The sequence below is a fragment of the Micropterus dolomieu genome, linkage group LG03, assembly GCF_021292245.1.
Source record: "Micropterus dolomieu isolate WLL.071019.BEF.003 ecotype Adirondacks linkage group LG03, ASM2129224v1, whole genome shotgun sequence".
In the NCBI taxonomy this organism is placed as follows: domain Eukaryota; kingdom Metazoa; phylum Chordata; class Actinopteri; order Centrarchiformes; family Centrarchidae; genus Micropterus; species Micropterus dolomieu.
In genome coordinates this window covers 20,295,510-20,310,340 of record NC_060152.1, presented here as the reverse complement: position 1 = coordinate 20,310,340, position 14,831 = coordinate 20,295,510, and the positions used below count along the sequence as shown (strand labels likewise).

The 14,831-nt window shown below is 41.4% G+C and overlaps 3 protein-coding genes across 7 annotated transcripts; 1 reads left to right on the top strand and 2 right to left on the bottom strand.

The window, feature by feature from the left end:
- Positions 1 to 837: 837 nt before the first annotated feature.
- On the bottom strand, positions 838 to 2,333 carry clec3ba (C-type lectin domain family 3, member Ba). The gene is made up of 3 exons (XM_046045611.1): positions 2,160 to 2,333; positions 1,752 to 1,850; positions 838 to 1,561 (listed from the first exon to the last, which is right to left on the bottom strand). Exons 1-3 carry the CDS (start codon positions 2,257 to 2,259, stop codon positions 1,161 to 1,163), a joined length of 600 nt encoding a protein of 199 aa, XP_045901567.1. The 5' UTR covers positions 2,260 to 2,333; the 3' UTR covers positions 838 to 1,160.
- A 1,204-nt stretch (positions 2,334 to 3,537) lies between these two features.
- Positions 3,538 to 10,002, bottom strand: fez2a (fasciculation and elongation protein zeta 2a). Of its 3 annotated transcripts, XR_006824608.1 has the most exons (10): positions 9,488 to 9,993; positions 8,325 to 8,433; positions 8,021 to 8,137; positions 7,701 to 7,827; positions 6,608 to 6,873; positions 6,383 to 6,463; positions 6,091 to 6,166; positions 5,940 to 6,005; positions 4,450 to 4,598; positions 3,538 to 3,840 (listed from the first exon to the last, which is right to left on the bottom strand). XR_006824608.1 is itself a non-coding variant. In XM_046046116.1 (9 exons), the coding sequence occupies exons 1-9, from the start codon at positions 9,826 to 9,828 to the stop codon at positions 4,582 to 4,584; spliced, it is 1,200 nt and encodes a 399-aa protein (XP_045902072.1). In that variant the 5' UTR covers positions 9,829 to 10,002; the 3' UTR covers positions 3,538 to 4,581. The 3 variants fall into 3 exon arrangements, 2 of the variants coding, with proteins under 2 accessions (XP_045902072.1, XP_045902073.1); XM_046046116.1 differs by having other exon boundaries at positions 3,538 to 4,598; positions 9,488 to 10,002; XM_046046117.1 differs by lacking the exon at positions 6,383 to 6,463 and having other exon boundaries at positions 3,538 to 4,598.
- A 324-nt stretch (positions 10,003 to 10,326) lies between these two features.
- Positions 10,327 to 14,281, top strand: ubxn11 (UBX domain protein 11). Of its 3 annotated transcripts, XM_046046115.1 has the most exons (14): positions 10,337 to 10,536; positions 10,627 to 10,667; positions 11,243 to 11,359; positions 11,560 to 11,660; positions 11,754 to 11,805; positions 12,037 to 12,122; positions 12,204 to 12,294; positions 12,398 to 12,615; positions 12,708 to 12,785; positions 12,864 to 12,951; positions 13,075 to 13,178; positions 13,307 to 13,380; positions 13,883 to 14,035; positions 14,115 to 14,281. In XM_046046115.1, exons 1-14 carry the CDS (start codon positions 10,466 to 10,468, stop codon positions 14,260 to 14,262), a joined length of 1,422 nt encoding a protein of 473 aa, XP_045902071.1. In that variant the 5' UTR covers positions 10,337 to 10,465; the 3' UTR covers positions 14,263 to 14,281. The 3 variants fall into 3 exon arrangements, with proteins under 3 accessions (XP_045902070.1, XP_045902069.1, XP_045902071.1); XM_046046114.1 differs by having other exon boundaries at positions 10,327 to 10,536; positions 11,246 to 11,359; positions 12,864 to 13,178; XM_046046113.1 differs by having other exon boundaries at positions 10,330 to 10,536; positions 12,864 to 13,178.
- Positions 14,282 to 14,831: the final 550 nt, after the last annotated feature.

Sequence of the window (14,831 nt, the reverse complement as noted above, 5' to 3'; positions counted from 1 at the left end):
TATTTCTAAGTCCAGTTGTTTGACATTGAGTGTTAAAGGGACAGAGATGTGGACATGCTCTCTACAAACACGCTGCTACTGACATCAGTGGATATCCATGGAGATGTCCTAACATGTTGATCTGATGTAACCCTCCTCTGGGTGAGTAAACTTTTAGGAGTGCCAGTACAGAAACTGAGTTTTCATGATGAATAAAGTGTAGGTGGGTGGAGACGCAATAAGTCACTGTACTCATCAATAAGCTATAGTATTGTTTGTAAGTTCTTTGGAAATTGGAACAGGTGATGCATGTTGATCTTTGCCCTTGTGGAGAATTTCTGCACATCTTGCAGCCTCCTCTCTGCCTTTCATATACATTTTCCTGACTTTAACTGTGGAGTATGTAAAGTGGTGACGCAAGAAAGAAAGAAAAAATGCCATCCTCAGTACTGTTTATCTTAATCCTGACACTTTCTGTTGACGTTTACCATTTTCTTGGTTGTGAAAAGTTCTGAAAACAAATCATTCATGTTAATTTGCTTAAAATAACCCCCAACTTTTCCCACAGAGCTGACGGCCTGTATTCAGATTAATATATTTCAGAGCCTACAGAAAACACATGATATGAAACACTTCATCCAGTGTTTTTTGAGTCTTGTTTTGAAAAACTTGTGAGGGTTTACCCCCAGTTGGCCCTGTAAAAGGAGGGTTTTTTTGGTTATTATTATTAGTTCTACAGCCAAGATCTTTTTTTGTTAGTTGTTACATAAGCATTTGTTCCCTGTAATCAGCAACATATGCCCATATTATCTGCTGAATATTTGACTTGAACAAGAGACACAATGAGAAGGTTACAACTGAGGAGTCACTATTTTATTTGTATTAACATTATGTAATGTAATATAAGCAGCACAACGTGATATTCAGAACAAAGGTGCCTCAGAAAAGATACTCAAATACTCAAAACAAGGTTTCATTGCATTGACAAAAGCAATCATGCCCCTGTGAGTTTAGCTTATACAATGACCTACTGTATCCCAGACCACTGTGTGAAGTCCACCTGAATGGCTTGGTCAAGAAAATGTGAGCTTAAGGAAGATGCAAAGTAATACTCTCTTTTCTGCAAGCAGCATTTAATGTTCATACGAATGACATTGATGTCAGAAAGCAAGCACCCGCCTTCAGACAATGTTGAACTCACACACAGAAGCCTTTTCGGCCCGGCAGCTCTCATCAAACCACTTCCCATTGGCTGTGGTGGAGAGGATGGCACAGTTCTGGTTGCGCCCTCCATCTGGCTGCAGAGTGATCTCTGTTTCCCAGTTCTTGAAGCGCACGCCGGAGCCTGACTGGTCCACCCACTGGCCCTCGGTCACCATGTCGTTGATGCCCAGCCAGATGTGCTCCTCTGGGCTGATGCTCTGGCGCACGTAGCTGTAGAGCTGGTCGTTCTCGTCTCCTGTCAGGGGAGTGCCCAGGCTGCCTCCTTTGGCGATGCAGTCGTCGCTGGCTGCGTGGAAGGTCTTCTTCACTGGGTCAGCCAGGAAACACTTGCCGAGGACCTTGGTGCCTCGCAGACAAACTGGGGGGGGGGGGGAATTAGGAGAATGGCAGTGTCACTGAAGTGTCATTGTTTAATTGTTTTTGACTCTCTATCACTGGAAAGCTGTTAAATTGGTGTTTGAAATATCTTTTCCCTTTTCTATTTTACACACACAGCATGTTGGTACTTTTTTTATTATTGTATGGTATTTATGACATTTACAAAATACCTGTCTGTAATGCTTGCTGCTCTTTCAGCAAAGTCAGCTCTTGAACAATGTCATTAATCTGTTTCTTCAGCTCTTCAATCGCAGCATTGTTTGCAGAGTCTGTTGAAGGGGCAAAAAATGCAAATTTTATTCTAAAGCATAATGCACTATAGTCTTTATTATGTTTTATATTTTGTACATCTTGTCAATTTTATATTTTTCTAGGTTTAAGTCACCATAGCAAATTCCTTGTATGTGTAAACCTTCTTGGCAATAAAGCTGATTCTAATTCTGATCAGTCTACTCAGTCATTAGTGATGAACTCTCACACAGTACTTCAGCATTGATATTGTATACATGTTATTTACAGATTTATTAAGTGAGGAAAATTGTTTTCATTTCAAATGTCAAGATTATATCAACTCCTACCTCTCTTGCCATTTCTTTTCTTTGAGGTGGTCTGCTGGAACGTGCAGTGTGCCAACAGGAGAAGGCAAAACATCAAGCGAATCCCTCTAGCATCCATCATACCTGGAAAAACACTTTAAATCCACCGTAAAGAAACTGTTGGTGGTGCAGCACCACAGAGAAGGTCCTCGCAGCTCTGAGCACTGGCCAGACACAGACTGTTGTGTTTTACACGCCCAGAGTGGTGACACAGAGTTGAATATGGAAATCTTATCTCAACACAGCACAAATGTTTTACAGATGTTTAACAGCTGTTTGTGTTGCTTTTGAAATGCTGAGGGGAGATGCGTGATAAGCAGGAGTTTCTGTTTTACAGATGTTTACAGCATTCAGACAAGCATGACTCAAGTTCCACATGTTTGTAGGTTACTAATAAATCACAGGAGGGCCTTAACCTTCTGTGTGTTGTGTTGTGTGTACATTTATTACATAAACATCAATTCTCTGTATTTGTCTGAGCCACTTCAGAGCAACAAACAGCTTTGCAAGTGACTTTTCATAGCCGCTTGCTAAATGATCTGTGTATTTATCCTGCCAAAAGGCCCTGTTGTGGTTCTGCTGAGGGTGCCAACAGGCCAGAGGTTGAATGTTTCTGGTGGGGGTTCTCGCAGCACCACATCTGGATCTCCTCAATGAGCTGGACGGGTTGCAGCTGACACGTGGCAGAGACTCATGCAATGAGAGAAACACTTTTGTGAATTTAATATTTGTTTATGTTTAATTTCTTTTCTGTCCGACTGGTCTTCAGTGGAGAGTTTTGGTGAGCTCTGCCAGCGATGAAGAAGCAGACTGACACACACCTCACAGCCAAATAACACATTAAACTCATTCAAGCAATGAAAAGCTCCATTTCCAAACACACTGTATTGTATATTTATAAAGGATAATTAGACCTTATTAGATCTGAATTTATACCTTTGCTTGCATGGAAATGTACATGATTGAAATGGGACATAACGGTGCCTCCTACTGTAAACATATTATATATTATATTCTAAATGAATTTCCACAAGGCACTGGGAATACCTTGTTTGTGGGAAAGACAAATTCTCAAATTCTCATTTATACAAATCAAATTCTTGATTATATGAAGGAAGAAGGTCAGAGGGGCAATAGAAAATTTAATGATATGGATGGGTTATTGAGATTATATATTTTATTATTTTCAGAATGTCTATTTATCTATAGAATAAAGAAAGCAATGTTTTTATGCAGTTCTTATTTTGCACTTCATATTACATCATAATGTTTTGTCTCGCATGTGATTAGCATTTCTCTCACAAGGCGTTGATTGTGCATGTTTCCATGAAATTAATAAAATACATTGAGACCAAGGGGATAATAGTTTATCAATATATTTGAAATAAAATATTTACAAAATCAATGAACAGTGAAGCAGGTCCTGCAAGTAATCCAGCAATTTGACATTCATTGAAAATAAGTAATTTATAATGTACAAAAAGTTCAGGCAAAGGCAAAGGCAGCTTGTTCATATAAATGAATGCATACAGAATAACAATGCCCATTCGTGGTGGACGCTGCCCTGTGCACGGCCGGAAAGTTAACGCATGTGTCTCTGATTCAGGGTTCCAGTCAGCGTCACAAAGGTACAGGCAGTGCACGGGTCACAATTCACTTTTCACTGAAATGCATAGTTAGTTATTTAGGTAATTTCAGTTCAGACCTTGACCATCAACACAGTATATTCAATTGAATAATAATGATGATGTTTGTGGTACTGAAACGCACACTTTGTCTGCTGCTACATTGAAGGCTGTGATGCACACATGGTAGCTAACTTGTTTATTTATTATATATTTTCCTCTATCTACCTGTACCCTGTACCTCTCAGGTCTGTCTCTTGTGCTGCTATAATATTTACGGATTTCCTCCTGGGGATCAATAAAATATTTTTTATCTTATAGTACTGTTTATGAAACTCTTTCTATATTTCTTTTTTACTGCAGCTTGTATGTTTTTTTCTACATTTGCTGATTGCTCAGTGGATAGTTAAGCACTTCACATAAATATAAAAGCCCTTTGCAATGTAGTCCTGCTCGTGGTCCTATTTGTAACCAACAAAGTTTCCAAATAGTGCAGCTCATATGCTGGTATATCTATATGGGGATAATTCTTAAATAAAAATATTCATATTGAAAATTCACAGGAACACAAAAGGTTTGCAAAACCACAATGTTCAACACAAAATAAATGCAACTAAATCAAGAAAAGAACACATAAAAAGACACACCTTGAGGTAAATACATGCAGGAATAAATTAAGTGTGCTTCATGTCTGCAAAAATCCTGTGTGCCCTTTTGATCTCGTTGCCATGGTAAACTTTCTGAAGCCTCTGCAGAGTGTTAGGCACTGTCCCTCTGGTCTACGTTGGGCAAAGCACTGTAATAACAGTAGAGAATGAATATTAGCAGAGGTGCAAGTGACAATGGATGGAGCTTTTGCATGGGGGGGATCAGTGCAAATTAAAAAGTAGGAGATAAAGAAGAGGAAAAACAAAAGGAAAAACCTCAATTTTCTCACACAGGTTAGTGCTAAATATCTGTACATGATAACATGAACATATTTGTGAAGTAGGGTGGGTAAGGATGAATACTGGCAGGCAGCTTGAGACCAAATGCAGCCTTAGCAGTGCTATATAACTAATAATCATAACAAATGTGTCTTAAATGTTAACTGCAGGGTAAATAGAGTTTTAATGCTTGTATGGCCATGAGTCACTGTCAGTGAGTCTGGACACTAAGAGAGATCAACCACGCTGCAGCCATACACCGTGTGGGAGAGGGGTAAGAGAAGTGAGGAGGGGAACATCAGGATCAGACTGCACTACAGTTCAGTGGTAGAGAGGCGGTGCGCTCATAGTGTGAGCGGCAACACAACAACAGTGCACATCACATGTGAACATGTCACAAACCTCTCCATCCATCGCTCACACCAGAGCTAGCGAGCGAAAGGCAGCAATAAATTAGATCATGAGAAGTAGAGAAAGAAATCATGAAAGGGTGAAAACAGAACACGTGTGAAAGGAAGGGGATAACAAAGGAGGCACTGAAGGACTCTACTGGCTGTTTTATGTAAATCATAGGTACAGTATTTTACATGTTCATTTTCTAAAGCACAGGCTGATTTAAGGCTTTCTTTAAGGCAGCTGTTAGCAGATTTCAGTACAGTGTGAAAGTCAGTTTGCATATTTGAATATTTGCTTATTGTTTGTCGCCTACAAATTGATTTTCCAACAATGCAACATATAAAAGTAATACTTTATGGCAGCTAACTGTCAAATTTAAGATTTGAGTTACTAACATGAAGTGTTTTTTGAAGTAGTGCCTGCTTTTAACTGCAATACCAAAAGCAATGCAACTTGACCAAAATAGCAAAACTAGAGGCACTGACATGATGGACTGCCTATATCAAGAAAGTTTCAATTAATTTCCATAAGAGTATATAATGAACCGAAACCAATGACTGAGGAAAGAAAATTTAAACAGCAACAATAGGTGATAAAATGGGCAAAAGTAATCTTAAATATAGATGATTTATAGTAAATGGGTTGTAACATGCAAAACCACTGTTGTGGTCCTTTGACTTTACGTCACCAGTCACAATTGATTAGTCAATGATCCTTTGGATTCTGTGAAACATGATTCACACTGCAGACACACTGCCAACACATCACGCCACTGACTTTGTAACAGTGTGTAAACAAAAAGGAGAAAAGCTCACCTTTGAGAATATAGTCTGTTAAGAGACTGGGCACCTTGTCACTGTCGTCTCTCATAGCTTGTAGAACTGCAAGGCAGCAGACACAGAGGAGGAATTGATCAATCACAGCCGTTAAAATTGAAGCACCGTTGCTACAGATGAAGAAACTTACTCTTAGTCAGGATCTGGAGGTCCTCAAGAGAAGGAGGGTGTCCTTTTTTCTCGTAAGGGATAACTGTGGTCAAATACTGTAAACATTGAGAGAAAAAAATTGTATATGCAGATTGAATTGTTCTTTACTTTAACTGCAGATGTAGTTAGGTTTTTTGAAAAGGAAGATAGCTAAGATACAGTTGTTGGATTGGATATTTCTGTGGGATGACGTTGCTAACAAAGTGTCAGTTTTTTTATTGCAGGAGACAAGTGATCAGAGGTCAGCAGCTGAGAGAGAAATACACAGTAACCTGTCTTTCACTGCACCCGCTCCCAAAAGTTTGCCGGAAGCTGTGCTGAATGACAGAGGAGATTCCCTCCATGCTGAAGCGCTGAGGAGGAAGGAAGTAAAGCAGAGAAACATAAGACGATGGGGTGACCAAAGATGGGAAAATAGAAAAAGATCAACAAGAAGATAAGTAAATCCACACACATAACCAGGCTGGTAATTTGTATTGAAAGGATAATGTACTCACAGATCCACCTGCCTTCTCCGTGTGGCCCTGCGACGTCCCAGCTCCGCCTTTCAGCTTCTTCTTCTTCTTCAGCAGCTCCCGGTGCTCCTTCTGTTGGTTTTGTACGTCGATGAGCGTGGAGATGAAGCTGTTCTTCACCTCTTTCTCAAAGTCCAGCTCATCCCTGAGAGCCAGCTGCTGCACCAGCTCCTCTGAGAACCCCCTGATGTTCGTCTCCGCCTCCTCCAGACGTTCATTCAGCTCTGCGACAGTCAGGGTCCTCACCCCTGGACCACACACACACACACACAGCTGTTGGTGATGTTTTTTGTTCCTTCACTCATCAATTACTATACACGGACTGATCAAGGGGCACATTGTAACTTATGACACCATGCTATCATGAATCCCAAAGCTAGTGTATGGACCTTTGAGCTTAAATTAGATTAAATTTGTCACATAGGTAACATTAACTTAGACAGTCAGCTGGTGTGTGATACAAGTAAATAGCGTATTTGTTGGGGTCTGGTACAGAGTTGGTGCTCTATAGCGAGTATTTACAAAGGCTGGACGGTGTGTGTGGGATTGAGTTAAAATAAACTACAGTGCCCACGTTCATGGTAATGAAGGAACATGTCACTCAGTTCAACAGTGTGACTCACTGATGGGTTTTTATTAGTTTTTGGGACAACAATGGGAGCTCAACTGTTATCATGGCACAGAAGAATAAGTTATATCAGGGTTTGGCGACACAGACTACACTTGTTTGTGGCTATCGTTTAATTCTGCTGAACTTGTCCTGAAGCTCACACTGGTCTGAACCACACTTTTTATGGATTGTCAAAGTTGTATAAAGACTTTATGAAGAACATATCATAAGAGAATGCATCATGATTCTGATACTGTAACAGTACCAAAGTACTGTGTATGTAAGATGAACCTTCATCAATGAATCACAGGAGAACGTATCACAATATGGATACAATTAAATCGCTACTGCAAAGAGATTGCAATATATTGGTTTCTTTGTACTAGAAGCATATCACAAGAGAAAGTATCATTATATATTACTGATTATTTGTCCCACCCCAAGTCCCGATCAGTGGACACTCACTCTTCTCGTAGCTGGGGCTGCTGACGGACCGCCGGACATCCATTGAGAGCATGGAGCGGTCCGACTGAGAGGGATTGTGCTCCCTGTCAGGAGAGTCCTGCATCATCTCCTCTATCTCCTCGATAACCTGCATAGAGCACCAGCACGCACATCAGAGCAGCAGAATTCATAATAACCAAGTGAACATCAGTTATTAAATCTCTGAGGGAAACACAGAGGGATTTTAGCTATGTTCTGCATGAACAGGCTTCACACAGTGTGGCTGCACCCGGGATAGACTCTACTGGAGGTTTACGTTTCTTAGGTTTATCAAAACTTACCTGCTCTGCTGTGAAAAGCGGCTCCTCTGCGAGACAGGAGACAATGATGGAGTGCATGTCCAGCTGCTCCCTCAGCTCTTCATCATCCGACAGCTCCACCGTGACATCAGTCTTCCTCTAGCCAGGAGCAGAACAGGGGGAGGGAATTTAATCAAAGCACTAAACCCTGGCACAACAAATATCTGAGATTTGTGAGATGAATGGAAAAAGAGATTTGACGAGGGAGGCAGGGAGGGAGTGAAGGGGGGCTTGGGTTAAAGGGAAAGTGGGGCAGAGTTGGTATGAAAGGGGTAGGATCACCCACGGGTTTCTCCTCCAGGTAGAACGTGGAGATGTGGAGGGAGCATGTTCGAGACTGTCTCCAGTCCACTGGCATCACGCGCCCATAGTTACTGGTCAAAGCATTCCAGATCCTGTGGGGAAAGGAGATAAATTAAATCTTAAATCTAAAATAACCCTCAGGAATTTAGGAGAACTCTAATGATGTTGTTGTGGTTATCTCAGCTGGGGTATATACCAGGCAGACGAAGCCTTACATGCCTTATATTTGTAGTTCCACTTCCCCTCGCCCTTGGTATTAAATGACAACTTAGGCCTATGTCGCATAGAGGTGCCTTAGAAAGCAGAGGGAAAGTGGGACGGTATTTAAATGGGACGCACCTGTCATTGTACACTTTAGGCTCAAACTATCATGGATTTACTGCCAGTTGTAGGCTGAGCTAGACTGCTGATTGCTGAAGGGAGGGGGTGGGATTTTTTCGGTTAGATACTTTCAAAATCTAGCTGTCTCCTGCTAGTTCTCCAATGTTGTTTTGTTTTTGATGATACATGAAGAATGAACAGGTTATTGAAATTGAATTTTTCTTGTAGATCAACAAGGCTTATCGATTAATCTGACTTTTAGCTTTAAATTATCATCTTACAGGGTAAGCCTATTTGTGCAATAACAATATCCATGACAATAAGATATATATTATATAAGAATATAGGACAAATATGGGTGTCCTAACAACTGAAAAAAAAGTGCCACTTTTAAATATCGGCTGTAAAAACAAAAACATGACTTCTCTGTCCACTCATATCAGCCCCTATATCGGTTTTTAAAAGCCATTTAGGGGCAGATACCGATAGTATGCAGATATTAGAGCACCTGTTCAGTTGAATGTGTAAATAACTGGCTCACATTTCCAGAGTCTGTTATTACACTGGTAAGGCAGACCTCTGCTCTGAGTTTTGATGCCAAAGATGGTGGCAGTGTTTGTGCGTCGCTGTCACCTAAGCCCCATCAGTGTAGCCCTCTCTAACAAGATATGTTGGCTTTCTGATCTGGGAAATGTCCCACTGTAGATCCAAAAGCCTTTATGTGATTTTCAAAATGCATCCTGCAGCAGTGAGTTGAACCCTCCATACTCACATATTATTAAACACAACTAGGCACGGAGACAGGCCACAACCAACAACACTCACCCGTCTTTCTCCAGCAGGGAGTCCTCGGCGATCGCGTTCACAGGAGCGATGCTATCCGTCTTGGATTTAAAATTTCGGAAGCACGCGGATAGCTTCTCGTCAAAATCGTTCACCAGGTCCTCCATGGACCTGAAAGCACCGGTTTCCCCCGGGGAGAAGCTGCTGCTGTGCAGCTCGGGGATGTCATCATCATCATCATCTGTGAGGAACTGCGGAGCTGCCGCTTCCCCTGCGGCGGCGGCTACGCGGCCTTTCTGCGGGTGCAGCCTTTGGTCCGAAACCATGCTCAAATCACCCAAAATCGGCCAGTCGTCGTCGAAATGTGCAATAGGTGCAGCCATCAGCCTAGCAGCATTGGGTTAATAATGGATGTGTTGTGGGACTGGCAGGCCTCAGCATCCTCTCTGAATGCCCGCTCACTTCCCACACAGAGCGAGGCTGAGCCGGATAGTATGGCTGCACCGCACCGGGCCCACTAGTGGCTACATATTCACTAAAACAGAAGACTATGACAGCATGGTGACATCTATTTAGATACAATGGGAATTTGAATATTGATGTACATTTTCAAAAGCATTAAAAAAACCCATACGGCCTTATTCATTTCATCACTTGGTCCCATTAAAATGTGTTTTTTGTGAGAAAGTCGCTTGTTTTTTTTCTTGCAACAACAACAAATAATAAACAGCCACAGGCTAGCAATACAAAAGCAAAATAGGACAAGTAGGCTAACGTTAGGCTACATAGAGTAGCCTACTACGCAAATCAAGAGCTTATGTGTGTGTCAGAGGCAGACTGAATACAGCGACCTCTTCCGGATGAACACACCTGTAGTCGTCATTCTGCTACTGCGTTACTAATGGCAACATACTCCAAACAAACTGAAAGAAAGTCCGGAGGTCCCTGTGAACACACCTATAGTCGCAGCAGTTTGAGATATTTAGCTTAACTTGCAGTGTCTAAGCTGTCTCAGGTAAAATGAGCTCACCATTGTCGATGCTGAAGAAAACGAGGCGCACTCCTTTGCAAAGCCCTCTGAATGAGCAGTGGTAGGTGACTCACTGGGAAATATCTTTAGGCCTACAGGTGCTAACTTTACCGTGAGGAAACATGAACACTAAACTCTCTTTGATCTGCAGGGAAAGACAGAAAGTGCCTTTCAGGAGGAATCTGTTAAAAGGTAGGTTGCTGGTCAAATCTTATACTAAGCATAAAAGGCATAACACTGACAGGTCACTAAAACAGCAGATGTCACCACTCAGTGGTGGAGGAAGTAAGCTTATTCACATCCTTTAGTAGGTTACTAACAGGCTACCTCACTGTAAAAATACTGCATTACAAGCAAAAGACCTGTACTGAAAAAGTATACTATGTATAAATTCAAGTAGGCTATCAAAAGTTGAAGTATATGAAGAAAAATGGATCCTGTGACTGTTATTCTGATATTATATCATAAATGATTGATTATTATTATTATATTATTTTCAACTACTGTTGTAGTTAAGTAAGTAGTTGTAGTAAACTAAAACAATACAGTATTTCCCTCTAAAATGTGGTGGAGTACAAGTATATAGTTGCATGAAAAGATAATACTCAAGTAGTGTACAAGTACCTCAACACTATACATAAATACAGTACTTGAGTAAATGGTTATCACTGTGACAGATTGTTACTATAAATACCAAAATGTTCCCTGTAACAGGTAAACCATGAAAATGTTCTCTTTTTTAACATGTTTTGTGTTTTTGTTTTCAGAAGTTCAGGCAGCGATGGCGGATGATGATGAATCCTCTGATCCAAATCTTCCCCCAACCTCTCACTCATCAGCCAGTCCTGCCTCCACTTCAAAGTCAAAAGCCCCATTAAAGAAAGGTATAAGTTAATACAAAGTTGTTTTTATATTCCAAAGGCAAGTATATGTTATTTTATATAGGCTATTGATAAACTAATTGAAATTTAAACCTTTCTTGAATCTAATCACATTGCAGGTATTGATTTTAAAACATATCAAAAACTATATTTTTACTTGTGTAAAGGACACCTTTTACGTACTTTAACGCTCTGTTATTCAGGTGCTCCGCCGAGTGACTTTGAGCTAATGTCTGCCATGATTCAGCGGGTGAACCTGCTAGAGAAAACAGTGAAGAGCCAAGCACAAGAGATTGAGCGCAAGGTGAACAACAACACGCACCCCCTCCACAACAGGGAAACTGTGATAACATACATCAAACATGGCAAACTCTCACTTTACATTTTCTTCTAAAAGGACAAAAGGATTTCAGTGTTGGAGGAAAAGCTGAGGCTTCTTAAAGAATCAGGTGACATCTACAGACCTGAGATGGACTTTCCCTACATTTATCTAGACTAAAGGGTTTGATTGTGGCAGTATCTTACCGTGTGGATTTGGGTTGTCTCACAGTGTCCAATGTATTAAACCCAACAACATTTCAGAACTTAAATATTATCTTTGTATGCCCATTACACAATTGGTGGGGTGACCTCATAGTCTCAAGCACTGAAAGTAAAGTGTTGCTCCTTATTTCTTTCAGAAAAAGTATTGAGCCATGATTTAAGTGGCAGAGACAGCCTGGAAAGAAGGTGCCAACAACTGGAGAAACAAGTGTTTGAAATGGAGGTAAGTTGATTTAATAACATTTTAGATTAATGTCTTTATATTGTGATTACACCACACTGAAAGCAGCTGCTTATCTTGCAGAGCTTTCTAAATGACTACGGTTTGATGTGGGTGGGAGACGTGGAGAGCAGTGACTCCGCGGAAGTTGAGCAGCCAGGCCTCTTGAATCCAGGTATAGTGTCCATGTACTGTCTTCTTCATAGCCTTCAAGCTTTCCCTAAAAGCATTTATGATATGAAATGATTCCTAACACGGTGGGTATCTTTCACATGCAGACGCCTCTGTTGTCAGGAACTTCCACATGAACTTTGACCTCGTGCTGCAGAGGATCAAGGAGCTGAACGTCCTCGCAGGGGACGGAGAGTGTTTCATAAAGTCCACGGCCACGGGGGCACAGCTGGCGAAAAAGGATACTATTCGACTGAGTCTCTACAGCAACGGGATTGTCATGTTTGATGGTCCTTTCCGCTCTTATCAGGAGCACAGCACCCAGGTTAGCTGACCAAAAAAATGCACAGGAAATTAGGAAATACTTTAAACTGGATTCTTTGGTGGTTCAAGTCCTCTTTTTTTGGGTTGTTGCAGGAGTGCATGCAAGATCTGATGGACGGGTATTTTCCGTCTGAGCTTCAAGAAAGATTTCCAGATGGTGTGCCTTTTGAGGTTTGATTCTGTTCTGTCTGCGAGCAAATGTGCAAGCTTACATGTGCGACTGCTACTTATCATCATTTCTTTGTGCAGGTTCATGACAGGCGAGATGAGGAATTTATCTTCAGGCTACCGTGGAATACTTTTCCTGGAGAAGGACAGGCTACATGTGGAGAGAAAGGTGAATCATCAGAACAGTATACTCTCTGTCCTGTAAACAACACAATGATACTCCCGAAAGTCGCACCTGAGGTGGAAATGCTCATTCGCCATTGTCATTCACATGCATCTCTTCTGGTCACAGGCAAGAAGTTAAGCACGAATCAGTTCCTGAACAGGTTACCAAAGGTGGTAGTAAAGGCTGGCCGTGTTATCGATATCAGGGACTCGCTGAGGGCGACCCTGCAGGTGAGCAGCAAGCCCAGACCTGTTTAGCAGATGATCAATTTTAGTGCACCATCTTGCATGTCTGTGCTGGTGCTGAATGTACACTCACTAAAGCCTGCTCATTATCTAACCAAAAACTTTCATTATAGGGTTCATCTGATGCCCAGAGAAGCAACTCAGTGATCCTCATAGACACATCGGCGCTGCAAGACATGAAAGACGGGTAGGCTTGTTCAAAATGTTGTCATCCATTAAGTAAGCACAATTTTGTTGCCTAAACTGACATTTCACTGACTTTCATTTATACACAAACTATAAAATGATGCACAGATCTAGAGTATTTCCATTTGATCCTGAGAAAATATTGCACTCTGGGTCACTCGGTGTAGGATACAAGATGTACTGTATGTATGATGTCAAATCATTATGTAGCTTTACAACCATGTAGGAGGAAAATCAGTGTTTAGGAATTACTAGATTCAAGAACACACCAATGTACATGATGTGAAAGGCTGATTAAAAAGCTGATGTGGCTGCAGCGGCAGATTGTCAGGATTGTGGAGATTACTGTATGCACTGGTCTGAAAAATAGGGCAGGTCACCATGGACAGCCAGCTTGTGATGGGGTCTAGGATTCAGATCTGACCTCCTAAAAGGAGTCACAGACCAGTCAGAGCTCTCATTATTAGTCTACATCAAGCATGTTTGAATTGTTTGCCTTACAGGCAGCAGACACTCATCCCTGAGTGGCCCTCGTCAGCTCGGGATGTTATCACAACACTCAAAGTGAAGTCAGAAGACGGGAATCATACTTACATATTGAAAATGCGCTCCTCAGAAACAATCGGGCACCTGCGGCGGCATCTGGACAAACATAGGTGAGACCACATCTTCCTGGACTGTTTCAGTGTCTTTACAACATGTGACACTGTGCTGCTTGTGTTTCACATATTACAGAGGCGGTGGTCTACCTGGTTACGACATCATCAGCGCGCACCCACTGTGCTTCTACGACGACAACTGCCAGACGCTCCAATCTTGCGGACTCACGACTAACGCTACTCTGCTGCTGCGAAAGAGGCAACACCCTTCTTCACTGAAGTGAAATAAAGCTTTAAAGTTTATGTATGAGTTGTAAGCGATTTTTTTTTATTTTTTTTAAATCTGACCTTCTCACAGCAGACATTTAGTCCAGACTGCAGGCCAAAGTGACCTAAATCTGATGTTTTTTTTTTGCTCGTGTGACAGATCTGATCAGTGTTAACAGCCCAGGTCACGTGGAATCTGACCTTTTCCAGTTCGGATTTGGGCCACTTTGGCCAACTTGTCCCAGTAGAAAAGCACAGGTGTTTACTAATATCATTAACGATGGCTGTTCATGTGTCCCAGTAAACCCTGACAGTGAGCAAGCATGAACAAAATCGGGACCTTAAAACTGAAGAAGCTGAATGATATTCATCATCTAAATGACTCATTCATTTTTTTAAATCACTTATACCTGTGCTTTTCCATCTGCTATTACAGAAACTCCTCTTGGTGTTACAGAATAGGATGCACTGATAAAATTTTTCTGCTGTCAGACAGAACTTCTGCTGATACAGATTAACGATCCAGTATCAGTGCTCACTTGGTTCCAAATTTTAAAACTGTACACCTTGTGTGGAACTCACTGGG

Coding starts and splice junctions, on each gene's coding strand:
- clec3ba (XM_046045611.1), bottom strand. CDS start 2,259: ATGATGGATGCTAGAGGGATTCGCTTGATGTTTTGCCTTCTCCTGTTG. Junction 1,851..2,159: donor GAAAAGAAATGGCAAGAGAG/GTAGGAGTTGAT, acceptor CCCCTTCAACAG/ACTCTGCAAACAATGCTGCG. Junction 1,562..1,751: donor GCAGCAAGCATTACAGACAG/GTATTTTGTAAA, acceptor CCCCCCCCCCAG/TTTGTCTGCGAGGCACCAAG.
- fez2a (XM_046046116.1), bottom strand. CDS start 9,828: ATGGCTGCACCTATTGCACATTTCGACGACGACTGGCCGATTTTGGGT. Junction 7,828..8,020: donor CGCTTTTCACAGCAGAGCAG/GTAAGTTTTGAT, acceptor TGCTCTATGCAG/GTTATCGAGGAGATAGAGGA. Junction 6,874..7,700: donor CAGCCCCAGCTACGAGAAGA/GTGAGTGTCCAC, acceptor TGTGTGGTCCAG/GGGTGAGGACCCTGACTGTC.
- ubxn11 (XM_046046113.1), top strand. CDS start 10,466: ATGAGCTCACCATTGTCGATGCTGAAGAAAACGAGGCGCACTCCTTTG. Junction 11,661..11,753: donor CACAAGAGATTGAGCGCAAG/GTGAACAACAAC, acceptor TTCTTCTAAAAG/GACAAAAGGATTTCAGTGTT. Junction 12,786..12,863: donor CAGATGGTGTGCCTTTTGAG/GTTTGATTCTGT, acceptor TTCTTTGTGCAG/GTTCATGACAGGCGAGATGA.